Source organism: Lissotriton vulgaris, unplaced genomic scaffold, assembly GCF_964263255.1.
Source record: "Lissotriton vulgaris unplaced genomic scaffold, aLisVul1.2 SCAFFOLD_534, whole genome shotgun sequence".
Lineage (NCBI taxonomy): Eukaryota > Metazoa > Chordata > Amphibia > Caudata > Salamandridae > Lissotriton > Lissotriton vulgaris.
In genome coordinates this window covers 601,605-621,655 of record NW_028252845.1, presented here as the reverse complement: position 1 = coordinate 621,655, position 20,051 = coordinate 601,605, and the positions used below count along the sequence as shown (strand labels likewise).

General features: G+C 48.5%; 1 protein-coding gene across 1 annotated transcript in view; it reads left to right on the top strand.

The window, feature by feature from the left end:
- Positions 1–20,051, top strand: part of LOC147661249 (NFX1-type zinc finger-containing protein 1-like) — an 805,409-nt gene that overhangs the window by 272,551 nt on the left and 512,807 nt on the right. The window contains exons 8-9 of the mRNA XM_086951201.1: positions 6,624–6,656; positions 6,942–6,986. Of these exons, the coding sequence (XP_086807327.1) occupies positions 6,624–6,656; positions 6,942–6,986 (78 nt within the window). The remainder of the gene's footprint in view (positions 1–6,623; positions 6,657–6,941; positions 6,987–20,051) is intronic.

Sequence of the window (20,051 nt, the reverse complement as noted above, 5' to 3'; positions counted from 1 at the left end):
TGCCAGTGCGCCTGGATCGCTCGCACAATGGCCGAGTGCAGCAGAAAGTCGCCCCGGGGAATCCCAAAGCGGTCAATGAGACCCTGAAAGGACAGGAGCGCTCCGTCCTCGTACAGGTCCCCGACGAGCTGTAAACCGGAATCCTCCCAGTCCGCCAATCGTGACCAATCCCCTCCGTGGGGGAGGGCCGTCAGCATCCCCAACGGTATTTCAGGCGCATATGGCGTCCGCAGGTGGCCTCTGTTGTGAGCCCGATTCCAACATAGTCGGATAGTCCGCTCCTCCATCGACAAGTCCCGTAGGACCAAGCGTTGTCGCAGCGCGATAAAGGAGAGGACGTGCCTGGCCATACCCGTCCCTCTACCGTCTTCCGGGCCTCTGAATTCCCTGGCTATCTCCTGGGTGTAGGTCTGGAGCTGCGCCGCCAGATAGTACTTCTCGAAGTCCGGCACAGCGAGCCCCCCCTCGTCCTTCGGCCTCATCAGGGTATTGAGGGCCACCCGCCGCCGGCCCGTTCCCCAGAGGAACCCGACCACCATAGAACGTAGGCGACGAAACGTGGCCGGTGGGACCCAGATCGGCAAAGTTCGGAAGTAATACAATAGTCGGGGGAGCGCCACCATTTTGAGTAGGGCGATGCGTCCCGCCACTGAGAGCGGCAGCGTGGCCCAAAAGTCCATGCAACCTCGGAGTGCTCGTACGCAACGGGCAATGTTCCCATCCAGGAGGTCGGGTTGTTCGTGGTACACAAATACCCCAAGGTATTTAAAGCAGTCGGGCTCCCATCTGATCTCCTTACTTAGCGCAGGAGTGGGGGTACCCCTACGCATCGGGAAGAGGCAGGTCTTAGACCAATTCACTCGGAGGCCTGAAACCGCTCCGAACTCCGTTAGCGCTAATTCCGCTCCCCGCAAAGCGTCGACCGGATCCTCCAGGAAGAGCAACAGGTCGTCCGCATAAAGCGAGACATAATGTGGGCCCGCCGCCGTCCATAAGCCCGTATAGTGGGCTCCCGAGCGAAGATGAATCGCCAGCGGCTCCACCGCTAGTGCAAAAAGAAGCGGGGATAAGGAGCACCCCTGCCGCGTGCCACGCTCCACCGGATAGCGCGATGAAATCAAGGGGCCCGATCTAACCCTGGCCGAAGCGGAAGCGTAGAGGACTGCAGTCCATTTGACAAATCCCTCCCCGAGGCCGAATTTCCGTAATACCGTGCATAGGTAGTCCCACTCTAGGCTATCAAAAGCCTTCTCCAGGTCCACCGACAAGACTACCGGGGACGGGGCATCCACGAATGGTTCCCCAAGCAAGCGGAACAACCTTCGGATGTTCATAGTCGTATTCCGCCGTGGGATGAAACCGGCTTGGTCCTCATGCACTAGGGAACTCATATGTCCCAGCAGCCTCGAGGCCAAGATGCTGCTCAATATTTTGTAGTCCACCGTCAACATTGAAAGGGGACGGTAGGACCCCGGGTCAGATGAGTCTCGGCCTGGTTTGAGGAGAGGAACCACCAACGCCTCACACATCGAGCCAGGTAGACGACCCAACCTCTTCGCCTCCCTGTAGACCACCAGTAATCGAGGGGCCAAGAGGTCAGCGTAAGCTGCATAGAACTCCACCGGAAGGCCATCTAGGCCCGGGGTCTTGTTCCTCGCCATCCGTTTGATGGCCCCGCGGATCTCCCCCAAGTCGATATCAGAACCCAGGGTTTCCGCCACTTCCTGTCCTACTGTGCGGAGTTCCAGTGGGCTAAGATAGTTATCAAGCCGGTCTGGGTCACGTGCGGAGCGACTGCGGTATAAACTTTCGTAGTAATGCCGGAAGCAACTAAGAATCTCCGGTTGGGTGCACACCTCGGTCCCATCTGCCCTACGCATATTTGTCGTCGTTTGGGACTGGCGCGTAGGGTTGGCCAACCACGCCAGCAACGCACTCGACCTGTCTCCCTCCGCAATAGACCGGACCGTATAGGCCTTATAATCGAAACAGCGGAGCCGTTCGACCTCCACCGCTACCTTCTCCCTCGCCTCTACCGTTTGTGTTTGCAATTCCGGGTGTCCGGGGCGGCTAACTTCGAGCTCGCGGAGTGCCCGGTCCGCTGCGTCTAAATCAGCCAGGATAACACGCCGCATGCCCACCTTCTTAGAGATACAGTAGCCCCTCACCACCACCTTAAAAGCGTCCCATTCGAACGCCCTAGTACTCGCGGAGCCGCCGTTGGACGCAAAATAATCCGTGATTCTCTCCCCTAGGTCCGCCTTGAAGACACTGTCCTCGAGGATCTCAGGGCGCATCTTCCAGGTGGGTACTGCCGGCGTCCCGGGGAACCAGCGAATGTCCAGCAGGAGGGGGTTATGGTCCGAGATGGTCCGCGATAAGTACTCTGATCGGACCGCTGCCGAAACTAGTTCGGACGAACCAAGAAAGCCATCTAGCCTGACATGCAGCTCATGAAGGCTCGAGAAGTATGAATAATCTCTAGACGCGGGGTGATGCGCCCTCCAGATGTCCGTCAAACCCCAGCGGGTCTGCCAATCTTGACGACCCTTAGCCGTCCGCCGGACCGGGGAATCGGGGAGCGGGGGATGCGAGCGGTCTATGTCCACATCCACTACGGAGTTAAAGTCTCCCCCCAGCAGGAGGGGCCCGGCGAAAAAGTGGGCCAGCGAGCCCGATAACCTGGAAAGGAAGGCAGTCTGGTCTACATTAGGAGCATACACACAGCAAACGTTCAGGTCCCTCCCTCCTAGAGTGCCTGAGATGGCCACGAAACGCCCCTCTGGGTCCAACACTGTCCTCGTGACCTGGAAGGGGACTCCCGCCCTAATCCATATTAGCGCCCCCCTGGCATAAGCAGAGTACGCCGTGGAAAAGACCTGCCCTCGCCACCTACGCTGAAGCGCCGCCCCTTCCGCCTTGTTCAGATGCGTTTCCTGCAGCAGCGCCATTTGCACTCCCCTACGCACTAAATAAGCATGGACCTTGTGACGCCTGGACATAGTGTGAAGCCCCCTCACGTTCCAAGTAACACATTTCAAGTTAGCAACATCAGCCATTGTCCCAGAGTGTTCTTGCACAGTCTCCTCGTTCGGGTCCCCACACAGAAAAAGCATCAATCCTCCCAGCGCTGATGGCGGCCATTTTCCCCAACCAGAACCAAACCACCCAAAAATCAACAAGACCCCCCCCCAACCACCCCAGAACAGGACCCAAACTGCACCATCTAGATCCCATCCAAACCTCGACGTATATCAACCCCAAAACCCCCACTAGTCCTACGGTCGCCACCGTAGGAAGGCCTTATGGGCCAGGTGCGGGCTGGGCGGAGGCAGTGGGCCCTCGTCGCCCAGGCTACCAGGACTATAGCAAGCCCCCCCCGGTGTCAAAACCTTCCGGGGCAAGAGCAGGAGCCCCCCAACCCTCTCTCCTTCGTTGTCAGCAAGAAAGAACGGCAACCGCCTCCCCCCTGCCGGGCCCCCACCCAAAACAAGGCAGCATACCCCGTTACCCTTGTCCGTCCAGAAGGTCCTCCACCGATTTCGGTGTGATCACCGGTGTATGGGTACTGTCTGCCACTGAATCCTCCGAGTCCGATGGTGCCCCCTGAGCACCCGGGTTTTCTTCCTCCTCCTCGATGACTTCGCCTCTTGCTCCCGACAGTTCCGACAGAACTTCCAACACTCCCCTCCGCTCCGATGATGTCTCCGCAGTCGAGGGCCCTCCCGTGCGGCCGCGGCGATTCCTGACCCTCTTGGATCGCCTCCTTTGTTCCGGCTCATCCGCCTGATGGGTCGAGGCGCCAAAACCATCTTTCCCTGTCCGATACAGTTCGAGCCAGTCACAGACCTCCTCTGGGGTGTCGAAGAACTGGGTTTTGTCGTCGACAATGACGCGGAGCCTTGCGGGATATAGGAGTGAATATTGGATGCCCTCACTCCTGAGTTCACGCTTAACCGCCAGGAAGGAGAACCGCTTGCGCTGCGTCTCGTAGGTGTAGTCAGGGAAGATGTTCACCTGACTGTTCGCAACCTGGAACGGGCCATTGTGCCTGGCGGCATTTAGGATCAGGTCTCTGTCCCGAAAATGTAGCAACCGCGCCACCACCGGCCTTGGGGTACGTCCCTGCTGTGGGGGCCGTGCTGGGACTCTGTGGGCCCGTTCTAAAGTGTAAAAGGAGGACAGACCCTCCGGGACCACCGTGTCTCGGAGCCAGGTCTCCAAGTATCGCACCATATCGCCATCCTCGATTTTTTCCGGCAGGCCCACCACTCGAATGTTATTCCTCCTGTTGCGGCCTTCCGCATCCTCCGCCCTCCGTTCGAGGGTCTCAATTCGGGATAAGGCATCCTTTATCGTCGCAGCCAGGGTTCTCTGCGCCGGTTCTAATGTTTTCACTGTGCCCTCCACCTCCTTGACCCGGTCTGAGAGTTTACCATGGTCTGCCCTAAGGAGGCCCAGGCCCGTCGCCACCTGAGCAATGTCCTGTTGGAGGGCCGACCGAGTTGCCTCTATCGCCTCCAGTACACGGTCAAATTGTTGCTGCAGTGGTGCGCCACCAGGTCTTTTTGGGTCTCCATGCTCTTCCTTGTCCTGGGCTTCAGAGTCTGAGGTGGTCTGGTTGGAACCCTTGGCTCCTTTAGGTTTCCCCATGCTGCCAGGGGCTCTCCGTAAGGGTCCCGGAGTAGGCGTCCTCGCGTACAGGCGTCCAGCACGACCTTCTCGGGAGTTCGTTCTCACGTCGGGTATGGGCGATCTCCTTCTCCAGAGCCTGTGGAGACTCCGCCGCTTCGGCTCACGCCACCGCCACGGCGTCCGAGGGCACCGATGAGGGGGCGGAGACAACCGTCGCCGGGTCGGGCAGGCCCGTTCACCCACTATAGCTCCGGGGTGAGGGCCACCAACTCCCTCGGTTGATCTGTGGCGCCAGAGTGTCGCGCCTCCTATGTAGTTGGACTGGCCAGGAAATCGTAGCTAGTTGCGGAGTCGCGATGCAGACCCCCGCCTGGATCAGAGGGCACCCGCACCCGGTGCCCTCTAGTGCGTGGGCACCCGCCCGGTCGTCCGATCGAGTATGAACCCGTTGCAGAAGGTCCGAGCCTGCCAATGTCCAATGTCTAAAACAAGCGAGGATGGTGAAGCCGGGTGCCAGTCGACACCCGCAAGACCTCTTCAAGTTCGTAGTTTCGATCAAGGGGACAAGGGAGTCCGGGCGCCAAGTTGGGTCGCACTCCGCAACTCCGCAAACTTCGGCGTTTCTTCGTAGCCACCCCCGTCCAAACTCCACCAAGGCCCCCGGCAGGGTGTCGTCGCCTCGCTCAGCCGAATGAGGGGTCTGGGGCGCCCCTCAGCCTCCGATGTTCAGGATAATCTCGGGCTTAGTCCCGGAGCCGAGCTCTCAGGCGACCATCGCCATCGGCGCCCAAGCCACGCCCCCTCACATTAATGATGAGCTGAGTTGCAGACAGAAGAGACCCATAAAGAACTTCACCCTCGCTGTAATTCTTTAAGCAAGGGGTGGGGTGGGGTGAGGGAGGGTTCACTATTCCCCTACAAATAGGCAATCTGAAGACTTGGAAGTCATGAGTCTTGCATGATGAACAGTGCCAGGACGTGAGGTGACTGCGACATGGTGTTGTTTCCTTGGCTTTAAGTGGGATAAAAAAACTGGGGGTCTTTCCAAGGAGCATGTCTAATATAATTAACGGCATGGATTAAAACACTTAAGCTAAAAATATGTGCTGAGTATAAGGTGCTGCCCGACTGGTATTTTGCTGTTTCTATCATTGCATCCAGTAGCATTTGACCTACAACAAGCCATGAGTATTGGCTTTGTCAATGGGTGTTAGTTGCATAAAATAAATAAAAAAGCAGCAACTAATGGCTTTGTTGTATACAATATTAAAAAATGCTTCAGCTATGAAACGATGAGATTGTGTAAGAACTATAACCTCTTCTTTTTAACTTCTTTCGCCAGCTTCTTATCATGAACTGGCACATAGCAGCATGTGCGTTTTTGAACATTTGTTTTGTACATTTCTTCCATCTAACCCTAACAGAAGGCCCTCCCCTAGACCGAGGCAGGAGGAGGCCACCAAATGCTGTAACAGCTCAAACTGGCCCATTGTCATTCTGTGTGTGACAATCAGCCGCTTACAGAATGACAAAGGGCGGGTGGGACTGCTCTTGTGCTCAAGGATGAGTACAAGGCGGCCCCATCAGGGAGCTGAGGCCTCTCACAGGGGAACAGCTCTGCTCCGTGCAAGGTCCAAAATTATGGACAAAAGGCATCCGTAAAAACGTTCCTCAAGGATAACGGACGTGAGGGACAAATTACGGACTTTCCGTGAAATTTACGGATGGTTGGTCACCCTAGTGGGAAGGCGGGTTGCTGTGTCCTTCACTTGTCCAGGAGAAGAGGAATCATTTCTCCTACTGGGTCCCTCTGAGTGCTCTTTCCTTGTCTCGTGACCGATCCTCTTCCTCACATCCAGTTCCTTCACAATCCTCCTTCTCTTTTGTTGTCCCGTTTTGTAGTCTTTCCTGTCCTTCTTCTCTTTCTCTTAATCTTTCCTCTTCTGTTTACTGAAATAACAAAAGTCCTTCTTTTGTTTCTACTACAGGATGGGCATTTTGTGAGGGCCATCGAAGCTCAGGTAAGTCCTTAGTGTGAAATAAAGTTTCATTTTCAAATACTCTGTTGTTTCTTTGAAGAGGAAATAAAACTCCTTTGCTTTCCAACAGTCAACAGAATCACTATTGTTGTTGCTGATGTTTAGTGCTATTGAGCTGTATTTATAACCTGCTTTTTGTTAGTAACCAATCACATAATGCTTTACTTCTTAATTTTACTTCTTATCTAGTTTTCTATTAATTTGCATGTGACCAGAAATTTGTGTTTCACAGTCCTTTCTGATAAATTTTAAACTTCATTACTGCAGACAAACGTTTTTTCTTCCATCATGACGCCCATCGAGGAAGTTCAGGTAATTCCTTAGTGTGAAATGAAGTATCATTTTCAAATATTCTGTTGTTTCATTGAAGAGGAAATAGAACTCCTTTGCTTTCCAACAGTTAACAGAATCACTATTGTTGTTGGTGATGTTTAGTGGTATTGAGCTGTGTTTATAGCCTGCGTTTTGTTAGTAACCAATCACATAATACTTCTTATCTAGTTTTCTATTAATTTGCATGTGACCAGAAATGTGTAATTCACAGGCCTTTCTAATACATTTTAAACTTCATTACTGCAGACAAACCTTTTTTCTTACCTCATTTTAGTTTTTGGTAGTGTTGTGCTACATTAATAGCCCAGATTGTATTCAAACCTAGAATTATTCCCCTCACAAAATTGAGTTGTTGGTATGATGTAGTTTCCAAATGCCCAATCATCGAACTCTTTACATATATATATATATATATATATATATATATATATATATATATATATATATATATATATATATATATATATATATATATATATATATATATATATGTTTGTCTACCTCTGTGTTCCTTGTTCTTGTATGCCAGTGTATGTGCAAGATGGTTAGGGTTGGGAAACAGTCAGAAAACCGCAGTCTGAACCACACGTGTTCCCACTACACAAGCCCTACCATGCTTGCCTTAACCACGCATATGCCGTACCAACACATATGTGTGGTTAAGGCAGTGCGCGGTCTAGCTACTGAAAGATGGAAGCAGGAAGAAGCCACAGTGAGGTAAGTGGGGCTAGGGGTAGTTTTTAGGGCTGGGGTAGTTTTTAGGGCTGGTAGGGGGTTGGGGTAGTTTTTAGGGCTTGTAGGGGGTCAGGGTAGGTTTTAGGGCCGTGGAAGGGGTTGGGGTTGTTTAAGGGACAGCGCAGGGGGGGGCAGGGTAGTGTAACCTATGAGGCAGGGTTTTAGGCCTTAGGGCAGTGAGAGGGGAATGGGTAGTTAGGTTAGTTTTTAGGGCCGATGGGGAGGTCAGGTTTGTTTTAGGGCAGTGTAAGGGGTTGGAGTAGTTTAAGGGACAGCGTGGGGGTGGGGGCAGGGTAGTGTACGTATAGGGGCAGGGTTTTAGACCTTAGGGCAGTGGTAGGGGAATGGGTAGTGGGGTTCGTTTTTAGGACAGATGTGGGGGTCGGGGTAGGTTTTAGGGTGGTGTGAGGGGTTGGGATAGTTTAAGGAACAGCATAGGGAGCGTGTTGGGGTAGTGTATGTAAAGGGGCAGGGTTTAAGGCCTTATGGCAGTGGGAGCGGGATGGGTAGATGGGATAGTTTTTAGGGCAAAATGGGGGTAGGTTTTAGGGCAGTGAAAGGGGTTGGGGTAGTTTACGGGACAGCATGGGGGCAGGGTAGGGGTAGGGGACTTAAATGGGTAGGCGTTTAGGCCTTAGAGTAGTGCGAGGGGAATGGGCAGATGGGGTCGTTTTTAGGGCTGGGGGGTCGGGGTATGTTTTACGGCAGTGGAAGGGGTTGAGGTAGTTTAAGGGACAGCGCAGGAGGTAGTGGTGGGGGTGGTAGTTGCGACCTTAGCCACACATAGCCAGTCATGCCTATACCACGAAATTTTGTGGTGAAGGCATGCATGGTAAAGGAAGGCATGGTTAAGACGCATTCGTGGTTTGGGCTGCGTGGTAGAGGCCCTCGTGGTTTAACCATGCATGCTTCTGTCATGCAACCAGTTAGGGTTTGGTTTGTTGGGCACAGATACATTGTTTGGACCAGACAGCATACTGAGAAAGTAAGTAGTGAACATTATTTATGTTGGAAGGAGTTGAACTGACATGGGTTCCAGGACATTGATTCACCAAAATGCCTGGGTTAGGGGAAGTAACATCACATACACTTTGACCTTAATGAAACCATAAGAAGTGACAGCACATGACCCTTGCCCCAGTTTCTTTCCAGGAAGCCATGCCCCATGACCATAATATCTCTAAATTGTACATAGCAGAGGCTCCATAATAACAGCATGATTACTATAACAGGGTAAAACAAACAAATGACTATTTTAGATACCACCTATATTTTGGTGCTGACTTGACCTTTAAACGTTCTAGAGCATTATACTTCCCCTAAATTGTAGTGAGCTAGCAAAGTGAGTGAGACAGACAACATTTTAGATTGTTTCACCTGCCCCCAAGAAAAATTCCAAAAAAATGGGGCAAAATTGTGTATTTTAAAGCACAATTTTCACATAAGTTTGCTAAAATACCAAATGGGCTGAAAGGGCAATCATAAATATGTAATTCCTTTCATGGTGTGTCATGCCAATGGAACCTGGCGTTCCTCAGGAGTTGACCCCATTTTTTTCAAAATGTAATATGGGTGGTCCATAAACCAAAAATTACCCTACATTGTGCCAGGGACAGCATTTTGTCATAGGTGTCTCCATATTCCATGGGTGCCCCCTTAGATCAAAAATGACATAAAATATGCTCCTGCCAGAATTTTAGAACCTTACGCTATAGGTAACCCTTATTTAAAAAATTACCTCAGTATGACAGGGCTTGCATTTTGCTACCTTACCATTAACCAGGTTGTCCATATTTATGCCAAGAATTATCTGTGCTTGCCCGTCAATGATTGGTTTCACGCCCCGGCTCTGCACCCCACTTATGCACCTGAGCGCCACACGATGGGCACCCGCCCATACGACTATTATATATATGGGGGCAAAGGAACGGGAAGACTGCTACTGGCCACTAGACTTATGTTGCCGGTATGGAACCGAGCGACTAAGATCACAGGGTGGGAAAAGAGGCCCACTAGACAAACGCCGTTGTGGCACTGTACCTGGTTGCAGGAATTGAATAAACTGAAAGGGTTTAAGAGGTGGGACGACATAGGGATCTCGACGATAGGTGATGTGACTGCAAAGGGGGAACTGAAGTCGTTCCAAGCACTGAAGGCAGACTTCGGCCTGCTTCGCACACAATACTTCAAATATGCGCAATTAAGACATGCTTGGCGAGCAGAGGGAATCCCAGTGAGCACACTTCCTGAATATGCACCTCTAGAGGGCCGCCTCCTACAAGAACAAGTATTGGAGAGGGCGGTATCGCTCACTTACAAGACCCTGATGAATAACATGACCGATGACCTGGGCACCCTCAGACGTAGATGGGAGAGCGAGGTGGGAGAAATGGACACGGTAGACTGGGATACAGTTCTCATGCATCCAAGGGAGGTAGCTATTAAATCCCGGTTGAGGCTTATTCAATGCAATGTTCTCCATAGGACTTATTTTGACAGGGTGTGCTTACACAGGATGGGAGGAGCTGAAGATGCGAACTGCCTGAGATGTGGTCGAGATGGGGGAGATTTTTACCACATAATTTGGTCCTGTCCGATGATTCAGGTCTACTGGTCGGAGATTCTGAAAGAGTTGGGGGAGGTGCTAGAGACTTCCTTACAGCTGGATCCTAAAATGGTCCTGTTGGGTATGACCAACAATGTAGATCTCGCACGCCCGCTATTGATCTTCCTAGCCCTGGCCCTGGTGGTAGCCAAGAGGGATGTGGCAAAGAAGTGGGGAGCAGCTGATACACCACAGCTGGAGGAGTGGCGGAGGGGTCTAGATCTTTATATGGCAGCTGAAAGGGTTACGTATAAGGCACGGGGATGCCCTAGGAAGTATGGTAGAGTCTGGGACAAATGGCGGAAATATCATGGACTTGATGGGGGGCTATGAAAGTGGACATTAGAGAAAGGTACTTCCATGGACATGTGCACACTGGATGGTAGCCTGATGAGGCGCTACAGATTTGGTACAGATGGTGTATTGACGAAAGGGTTTGCTCTGTATAATGGTGAGGCTTGGTGGGTGGGGGTTGGGGGAGCGGGTTGTGCTGACCGATGATGACATGATTGTATTGTTGTTACCTAATAAAATGCAAATAAAAAATATATATATAAAAAAAAGAATTATCTGTGCTAGTACCAGCATTCCCCATGGCAATAACGTCTTCAAGTATATAAGTATTTTTCAACTGGTGCCCTATATGTCATGAATTATCTCTATCAAGCAAGTGTCAGTATTTTACAATTGGTGCACTTATGCCAAGAAGTTCTTCCAGTGTGCCAGGGCCAGCATTTTGTCACAGGTGTTTGTCATGCTAAGAATGTCTGCACATTATCCACTCTAGGCTCTATTTTAATCTGCGATCATGCCCCAGTTTCCTTAAGTCTAGACTTACTTCCCCCCATAAAGGGTACTAGGAGGTGGAGGTTTAATAACTCTCTCCTATTGGATTCCAAATTCACATTAGCTTTCCTTGATTTTGCATCCCTGTTTTTTACAGACAATGAGTCTCCTCGGATATCCCCTCAACTGTTATTGGATACTTTTAAAGCTGGCTCTAGAGATTTCATTATTTCATTTGTTGCCCAAAAAAGACGCACAGCCTCTCAATCCATACAATTACTTAATACACAAATTAAACAACTGGAGCATTCTTATTACTTAACTAAGAATCAATCTGACTTGGATAAACTTCTTAAGGTCAAATTCTCTTTCAATAAACTTTCCACGGAATCTGCGAACTTATATCTACTTAAATCTAGTGCTAAATATTACAGCACGCAAAATAAAGCTGGCAACCTTCTTGGCAATTATCTCAAAGTTAAAGAAGAACGCACAAAAATGTAATCTATTGTAACCTTATCTAACATTACAATCCATAAAGATGAGAATATTCTGACAGAATTCAATGACTTTTAACAAAAAAGTTATACTCCGGAATCCCCCCTCTATTATCTGACATTAATCATTATTTGTCCTCCATCCCCTCACCTTCCTTGCCAGAAGTAGATTTCTCCTCCTTAGATACTGATATACACCCTAAAAATATATTCTGGAATCCATTCAGGTACTTAAAAAAGGAAAAGCCCATGGGCCAGATGGCTGCACAATAGAATTCTACTCACATTTTTCCAATCTCCTCGTTCCCAAACTTCACCAATTATATTCATTTTTTATAACATCCAAGAAATCTGAAGACTCCTTTCAGGAAGCTTTGATTGTCTTCTTCCCAAAGAAAATAAAGATCACACTTTAAGTAAAAATTATAGACCTATTTCTTTAATCAACCTGGATTATAAGATATTTGCGAAAATTCTTGCGCTCCGTTTGGATGAAATGTTACCAAAATTATTTGGTAAAGAACAATGCGGTTTCATCAAGGGCCGTCACCTTTCTGACAATACCCGTCTCTTTTTTAATGTTCTTAGTAAGTCCCACTCTTATAAACATTCATTAGCTGCTGTTACATTAGATGCTGAAAAAGCATTTGACAGGGTTAATTGGCAATTTATATTTCGAGGCATGTGGGCTGCTGAATTCATATCTATAGCATAGATCGCCGCCTAGTGTTGGGTCCGGATGATTGCACATTGTTGTCCTGGAAGAGTCTTCGAAGTATCACAAGATAGGTGGCTCCTCCCCTGGACTACAGTGCGCATGGGCATCGACTCCATCCTTAGATTGTTTTTTTCCGCCATTGGGTTCGGATGTGATTTCGTTCTCTCCTGTTCGGAATCGATATATAACTTTTTCGAGGCCAAAAGGCCTTCTTCGAACCGTCGGTATTGTTTGCGTTCGGTGCCCGACTCTATTCCAACTCTTCGAGCCGGATATCCGGGGGGTCGTGTGACTCTTCGGTGATCGAGGCCCAGTCGACGCAGCAAGACTTTCGACGGCATGGAACGGAGTCCGTTCAAGCACTGTCCCGTGTGTGGATCCAAGTACCCACACATTGACGTCCACCCAGTTTGCAACAAATGCCTGTCGCCGGACCACGACGAAGCCAACTGTATGGCATGTTCCAGGTTTCGATCGAAGAAGACGATTCGGCTTCGGCACGTGGCGCGCTTCGAGGCCCGGCGGACAGCCCGAGCACCGGTGGACATCTTCGACGATGAAGACGAGGATGAACAAGAGGTTCAGATGCAGATTTCACCTCCAACGATCGACATTGAGTACGAATACGAAGAGGATGTCGAAGGCCTAGACGTAGAAGAAGTCATCGACGAGGTAGGGGACGACAATGAGGCCTATGGGGCCATGGAAGATAGCTCGGAGGAAGAGCTATGCCCCGTTCCAACAATTTCAAAGGCTCAGGTCAAGGGATCGCCACACGGCCTTACCCAATACCCTATACCTAGGCTTTTCGGAATTCGGTTTAAACCGAATGTAAACGATAATACCCTACTGATTGAAAATAAGGTGACCTGGTTTAAACCGAGTGTCACTGTTTTTCTACATATTTCGAGTGTCACTGATTTTTTTTTTACATATTTGTTGCTCCGCTAGGCCACTTGAGGGAGCCAAAGGAGCACAAAAAAGACCTATCCTTGAGGAATGTCCTCCCACTGCTGCTGATTTAAGCCAGCAGGGTCGCGGGACAGCAGAGAGAAGCCCACACCCACTCGCGTAGCTAGGGGGGTGCGGTGGGGGCGGTCCGCCCCAGGCGGCACTATTCTGAAGGCGGCGGCCGTCTGAAGTGCGAGCAGCGCGTCACGTGACTTCCTGCTGCTGATGCATAATGCGAGGAGGAAGTTTTAGCAGCAATGAGCGCGCTTTACACCGCGGAATTCTTTTTAAAAATGTGTTCCTGTGACCGGACCCCCGAGCCAACCCCAAGGATCACAGCGGCCTCGCAGCCCAGGGCACACCAGTGTGCAGCTTTGCTGCTGAACGCCTGAACCTGACATTAATCATGCCCGGGCGGCATGGTTTGCCCCGGGTGTCAGTGGGGCACGAGAAGGCCTGGCCGTGCAGAATTGCCACTCGCTCGTGAAGTGAGGTAATTGTATCTCTTGATATCATCAGGGCACGAGTCGGGGTACCACGCGGGTGGACGGCATCCCCCCACTTATTTTCGAGGGTTTTTCAGGGTGGACGCCGTCGACCCTGCTCAATCAAAACCGCGTCCACCATTACTGATGAATTATGTTTGCCTCTAGGCTGCGCGTGTGTGCCCGAATGCAGACTTGCTTCCTACAGCGCCCAGACGCTCTGTGGGAGTGCGCTCTCCCCTCGAGAAGCAGAATACATAACAAAAGGGTATCGTCAAAACGTCCCTTTTCAAAGCGGGAGGCGCACCAGGAAGCCCAGTACAGCAATTAAATTACAACGGGGCTGCTTACAGTTTTCCAAGAGGCCCTTAGCAGGCAGTGTGAAACTAATCCTATGTGAATGTGTTTCACACTGCAATGAGAGGGTGTGGACGTGTCATTACGCCCAGTGTTGCTGAAATTGGAACTGGGGGAGGATTGCGAGTCCGGCACTAGGGTAAGTATATTAAAGTTTAAAAAGCACCTTCTGCCTCGTTCCTAGCCACAATAAAAATGTTACATAGCTTCGGTGATTAATGTTCTACTTGGAGTGAGATCGGAGTTTTGTCTAGTGAAAGTTTTGACTCATTGTTAATATGGGTTAATATGCCTGATGCAAAGGACGTGTACCATACATCACAGACCTGTATTTATGAAGGTAGCTCAGTGGGTTACTGCTTTTGTTAGAGGTATTCTTTAGTTACTTGCAGTTTCTAAGTTAAAATCCTAAAATGGAACAGCGAGCTATCAACTGTAATCAAAGCGCTGCATGCAAACTGCAAGTTATATATTAGAGTGTTATACTTTTTTCCCCAGTCTTCCATTTTTTTATTGTTGCAAAAAAGATTTGTTTGGGTAGAAAACAATTGTTATTATTACAGAGAACTCTAAAGTATGGTGTTACATTTTGAATCCTGTTAAAGGGTGGTTGTAAGGGAATCTGTGCCGGTAGTGGTCATTGGGGGGGCGCTACCTGGGCACCACCAGTGCTAAAGCCGGCCCTGGAAAGAGGTTCCAGTAGTGATACTCAAATGAAGAGCTCCAATACTTTCCAGTCGATGTTGATCAAAAAACTGTAAAAACTACATTAAACATTCATCTTAAAGTATAGGCAAAAAGTTTTAAACCAATCCTCCTTTTTATTTATCATCACAAAGAATACACCTTCAAATACATGACTTCAGGCTTTGCACTGTACAAAACCCCTGACTTGCCTTTTAGTTCACTAATAGCACTGTCTTTTGGGGGGAGGTTGTGGGGGACTGGAACGATTCTCAGGTCTTGTTTGATAAATACTTTGCACATAATCTGAAGTACTAACATGAGGTGCTTTCGATAGTTTACTATAGTCTAACATAATCTGTGCTGCATGATTGACACACCACATTTTTTCAAGGCTTGGCTTGTGTATGGGTTCTTAAGAGCCAGAGCAGACCCTTGGCTCCGCTGTCCCTGGTAATTTGGTGTCTCGCCCACCTTTGCCTTTTGCCATAGTCCGGGTCACTGGAATTATGCGTCAGGAGAAGACCAAATTATGCAGCAGGGTGGAATTATGAGACAAGCAAAGGCAAATTATGTAGTATAATGCTGCATATTTTATGATAGTTACTTTATTATTTTGAAATTTTGCACATGCTTACAGTAGCTGTATTGTATTGTATTGTTACTTGTATAGCGCATGGCTACCCGGAGGCATCCCAGCGCTGCACGGGGCTAAGGGGAGGGGGTCTGAGCTTTTATATGAACAGCCAGGTCTTCAACTGTTTTCGGAAGTTCAAATGGTTTGGTTCGCTCCGTAGATGCAGTGGGAGGGCATTCCATAGTCTGGAGGCATTGAGTGAGAAGAGTCTACCGCCACTTCTGGCCTTCTTGATCCTGGGAATCACCGGAACTGGGCAAATGTTTCATCTTATTAGTACCATTTACCATCTAAATACATCCATGTTTAAGCTACTTTAAGTGCATAGTTTATTCAGTCTGATAATATGGCAATGTGGGCTGTATTTGGATAATTAGCAAAATGGCATCTTGGCAATATCTTTAACTGAGGGATAAACATGCTGCCCAAAAATGCAGGTCATATGATAGAACATAGAATATTCTGTAACCTTTACTACCGCTCCCTATGGAGGACAACCCACCCAACGTATAACTCTTTACTGTGTCGATGGGGAACTCTTTAACACAAGTGTATCCATTGGTGAAGTAGATGTGCTTTTGGCAAGACTGAATGTAGAGTGGGCTGTCATATTGTTACAGCCCACTTCGCAAACGTCTTTGTTTTTCAGAAACAAGCCCACAATTCAAGGGTTTGTTTCTGAAAAATAAAAATGTCTCCTACCCACAGGGAGATTTTCCCCTACAAGTGGTGGGCAGTGTTCATTTTTCCTGCCAGGCATGGCAGACACTGAGAGTGGTCTGCCTCAGCAAATCCGCCCCAAGTAGGCAGACCTTCAGAGGTACTGACTGGAGCTTTATTTCAGTGGAATGACCTCTGCCTATAACTGTACCCCAGTGGACAATGGTCACACTTGCAGAACCCAGAGGCTCTTCCTTCCATTTACCCGTACCACCCTTTCTTCGGGACGTGGACTAACCAGACTTAACACGTGCTATTATAGGACACTCAGGATGTAGTGATGTCACTTCATGTTGTGATGTCACTTCCTGCCGTGATGTCACTTCCTGCCATGATGTCACTTCCTGTTGTGATATCACTTCCTGTCGCGATGTCACTTCCTGTGACCACGCCTACCTTGGAGAGTCCCCCCACTTCTTTTTTTAGGGCTTGTGCCCTGGATATCATCTAGTCATCTGTTAATGCTAATTATCAGCCATGTAACATGTGTTTTACAATATTTCACAGTAATCCATGTTATGCAAAGTTGAGCGTAGTTAATTTATTTAATCTTAATGCCTTTAGCTCCGACGCCTTCGGGTAAAGTCCGCGCTATATAAAAACGCATAAATAAATAAATACACATCTCCGATGCTCACCGGGTGCAGATTTTCCGACACATTTTAACAGCTCATGAATTTTATAAACACGGCCCTTTGAAACCAAACCATGAAATTGCAATTTAACTTTGTCATCCAACAAAGACATTCATGAGGCTAAAGCTATTTAACACAGGCGCGCATTTCCGCTACAACAAGCACCGTCACCTACTGTTACAGGGCGCTCCAGACTCTTCTGTGACGAAAAGAGAGAAGCATGTCCTTGACTCTGAAAAGAAAACAGTCCTCACAATAACTCGGCACTAGTCTGTAGCTAGCACCAGGGCCGGCGCTAGGCATGGGCAGCATGTAGGGGGCCTCGCACCTTTAAAGACTTCTGTGTTTCGAGGCCCGGGCCCGGGGCCCCCGAGAGTTTAAAGGTTTTCTTTTATTACCCATTTCCCCTGCTGGCCCCTCTCGCAGGGCCTTATCGCTGTAGTTGCATGATGATGGCAGCGATTTGATAGGTACTTAAACTGCCCTTATGTGTGAAGTGCGCCCTGCCCCTGTATGAATGAAAAGCAGGATATCCTGCAGGGCGCACAACAAAGGATAGAATGACGTCCTGTCACTTGAAAACTGCTCACCTACCATGAGGGAAAACTGGGAAAGGAAGCATAGAGGTGAGAACAAAGGGGGAGGGGCAGATAGGTGTGAGTATGACAGTGAGACAAGGGGTGTAGGCAGAGGAGCAGGCACAGCATTAACAAGTGGTTGGAGCAAGGCTCTACATGTCTTAGACCCAGCAATAAATTAGATTGGACATTGAAACGGGCTCCATATCTTTTCCTATATTCATGTACTAACTTGACCTGCAAAGAAACTGGTCTAGTGTCTGCACAGTGAGGTATGACACTTTTGCAGGGTCGGACTGACCTATAGGGCAATCAAATCAGGCTGTGCCCAACGGTCTAATCTGTCAGGTCAGTACGTAGACTGTTTTTTTGGATGTTTACAGGCCCGCTTTATGGTCATTTACTGTTGATTTTCATGATATTTTAAAACAAACATTGCTTCCAGCAAACTCAAATATATGCAGTCTTCCATACCTTACAAAATCGTATATAGCATCTCTTTACAAATTAAAAACTGATATAATTTGCAAATGCAGAAATTTTTCTAGCTGCCTAATTCACTAATGGGGGCCACTTTTATTTCGATGCTGGGGCCTATTTCCTGTCTCAGTCTGACAATGTGTGTTAGGGTAATACATGGCAACAAATTAGTTTAATTCGTTTCACAGCATATTACTCTTGTATGGTGCACACTTTGTATTGAGTTGCATCCAGGTGTTTATAACAGGCTACAATTGAGAGCTTTGTATTTGAGGCCGAATGCAGTATAACTTTTTCATTGTGCCTACCTGGGGATCAAGAAAGTGTTCAGAATGCATGATCATTCAATACATGGCCTCTCTGCAGAGAACACAGAGCAACAATACAGTATTCAAATTGCAGGTGTGATTCTGTACAAATGTGTGTGAAGGAGGCACTCATTCATTGGTCAAAAAGTGACAAGGTACAAGTAAAATAATTTGTTGTTGTTACTTATTTATCCGAAACAGCTAACAACCATTGACAAAATCAATACTCCAGGCTGTTTTTATGTCAGTTGTTGTGTTATATTTCTGTTTTTAATCACGGAAAGCCCACAGAGGAAACCAAGTACTGGTCAAATTGAACTCTTTGTGGAATCACAGAAATTTAGAATGCATGTTTAGGCTGATCGGCCAGGAAATCGCCCTGGGGGTGGGGTAGCGGCCATAATCTCCAAACACTTGAATTCCACCTCTATCCCATCTATCTCCCTCCCGGGTGTTGACAATCTCATCTTCAGCTTAAACACGGAAAGCGGGGCCTTAAACTTTCTCCTTCTCTACCGTCCCCCTCAACCGATGCCAACCTTCGCGGCCACTCTGTCTGACCAGTTGATCAACCTCCTCACTTCCCATCCCAGATTCGCCCTCTTCGGCGACCTCAATTATTGGTTCAACGACATCAATGCCGGGACCCACGCCTTGGAGGTCTTCGAGGCCCTCACCAGTTTGAACCTGTCTCAACAAATTCTTTCACCCACACATATCAAGGGCCGCATCTTAGATCAAATTTGGACCCAAAACGTCTCTTTTTCCCCTTCCTCCGTCTCACCCTGTACTTGGTCTGGTCTTTCGATGGGGTGTTTTAGTTTATTGCAAGTGTGCTCGATCTTGTGCCACTCTAAGTGTGTTCCTATGATCTACAGAGCAAGGGACCTCCTTTCGCTCCACCTCTGGTTCCCCCTCTTCCTTTGGGTGGAGTTGTACAAGGTACATTCTTGAGGCAAATTATTGGGGTCAGCTATCGGAAACAACTGGTTCACAGTGCATTAGATCCATACACAATGGAGTTACAGATGGTCCGGGTCATTCATATTCCTGAGACAGGATTTGACCCAGTGCAAGTGATTGAAGGGATGGAGGCTGGGCAATAAACTTCTCCATTAGTTTTTGACTTGCACCAACATTGCAAGCTAGAAGTCGCCAGCCATCCATGGAATTTGTGTGTCACGCCCTCACCCCGTCTTAATCAGCTGGCCCTCATACAGTGAAAGATGTCTGAAATTGTTCCATCGTTCGTTTTGCAAATTACAATTTGAATTTAGTGTATTGCACATTGGGAATTCATCTGTGCCAAGCTTGCCACTTTTAAACATGCAATTTTTGTTGTTACATCTGGCTTTTACCTGCCTCTGAGGCCTACTTTCTAAAAGATATGAGCTCTTGATGACTGATTCTGCTGATCCAGAACATCTTTCCCATGTTGTTTGCAGAGAGTGCCTAGTTTCTGCAGTTAAGTAAGGTTATTTACGACTGCAAAGTGTCTTGACCTTGTTCATATACAGCGAGTGCTTAATGCAAAGTCCATACATAAATCAAAAGTATATCGTTTAGGGAAACGTTAAGATTGAATTAAAGACCTATTGGTGTGAGACTGAGTCAGTCGGATATCAGGCTCCTGCCTTGCATGTAACTAACAATTTACCATCCGTCCCTAGGGTGACCTGGTTTCAGTGCAATTTGTTAATGGGCGTGAGAACGTCGAGGATGTCATGTATGCACTTTCTGCAAGAGTCTTGGTGGCCAGAGTTGGCAAATTGTGTACTGTCTGTTTTGGCGTTGCCAGTCTCAAGTGCCAATGTCTTGAGGGCCTTTTCACAAATGAAAGTGTACATGGGAAGGAAAGAGAGAGCGCA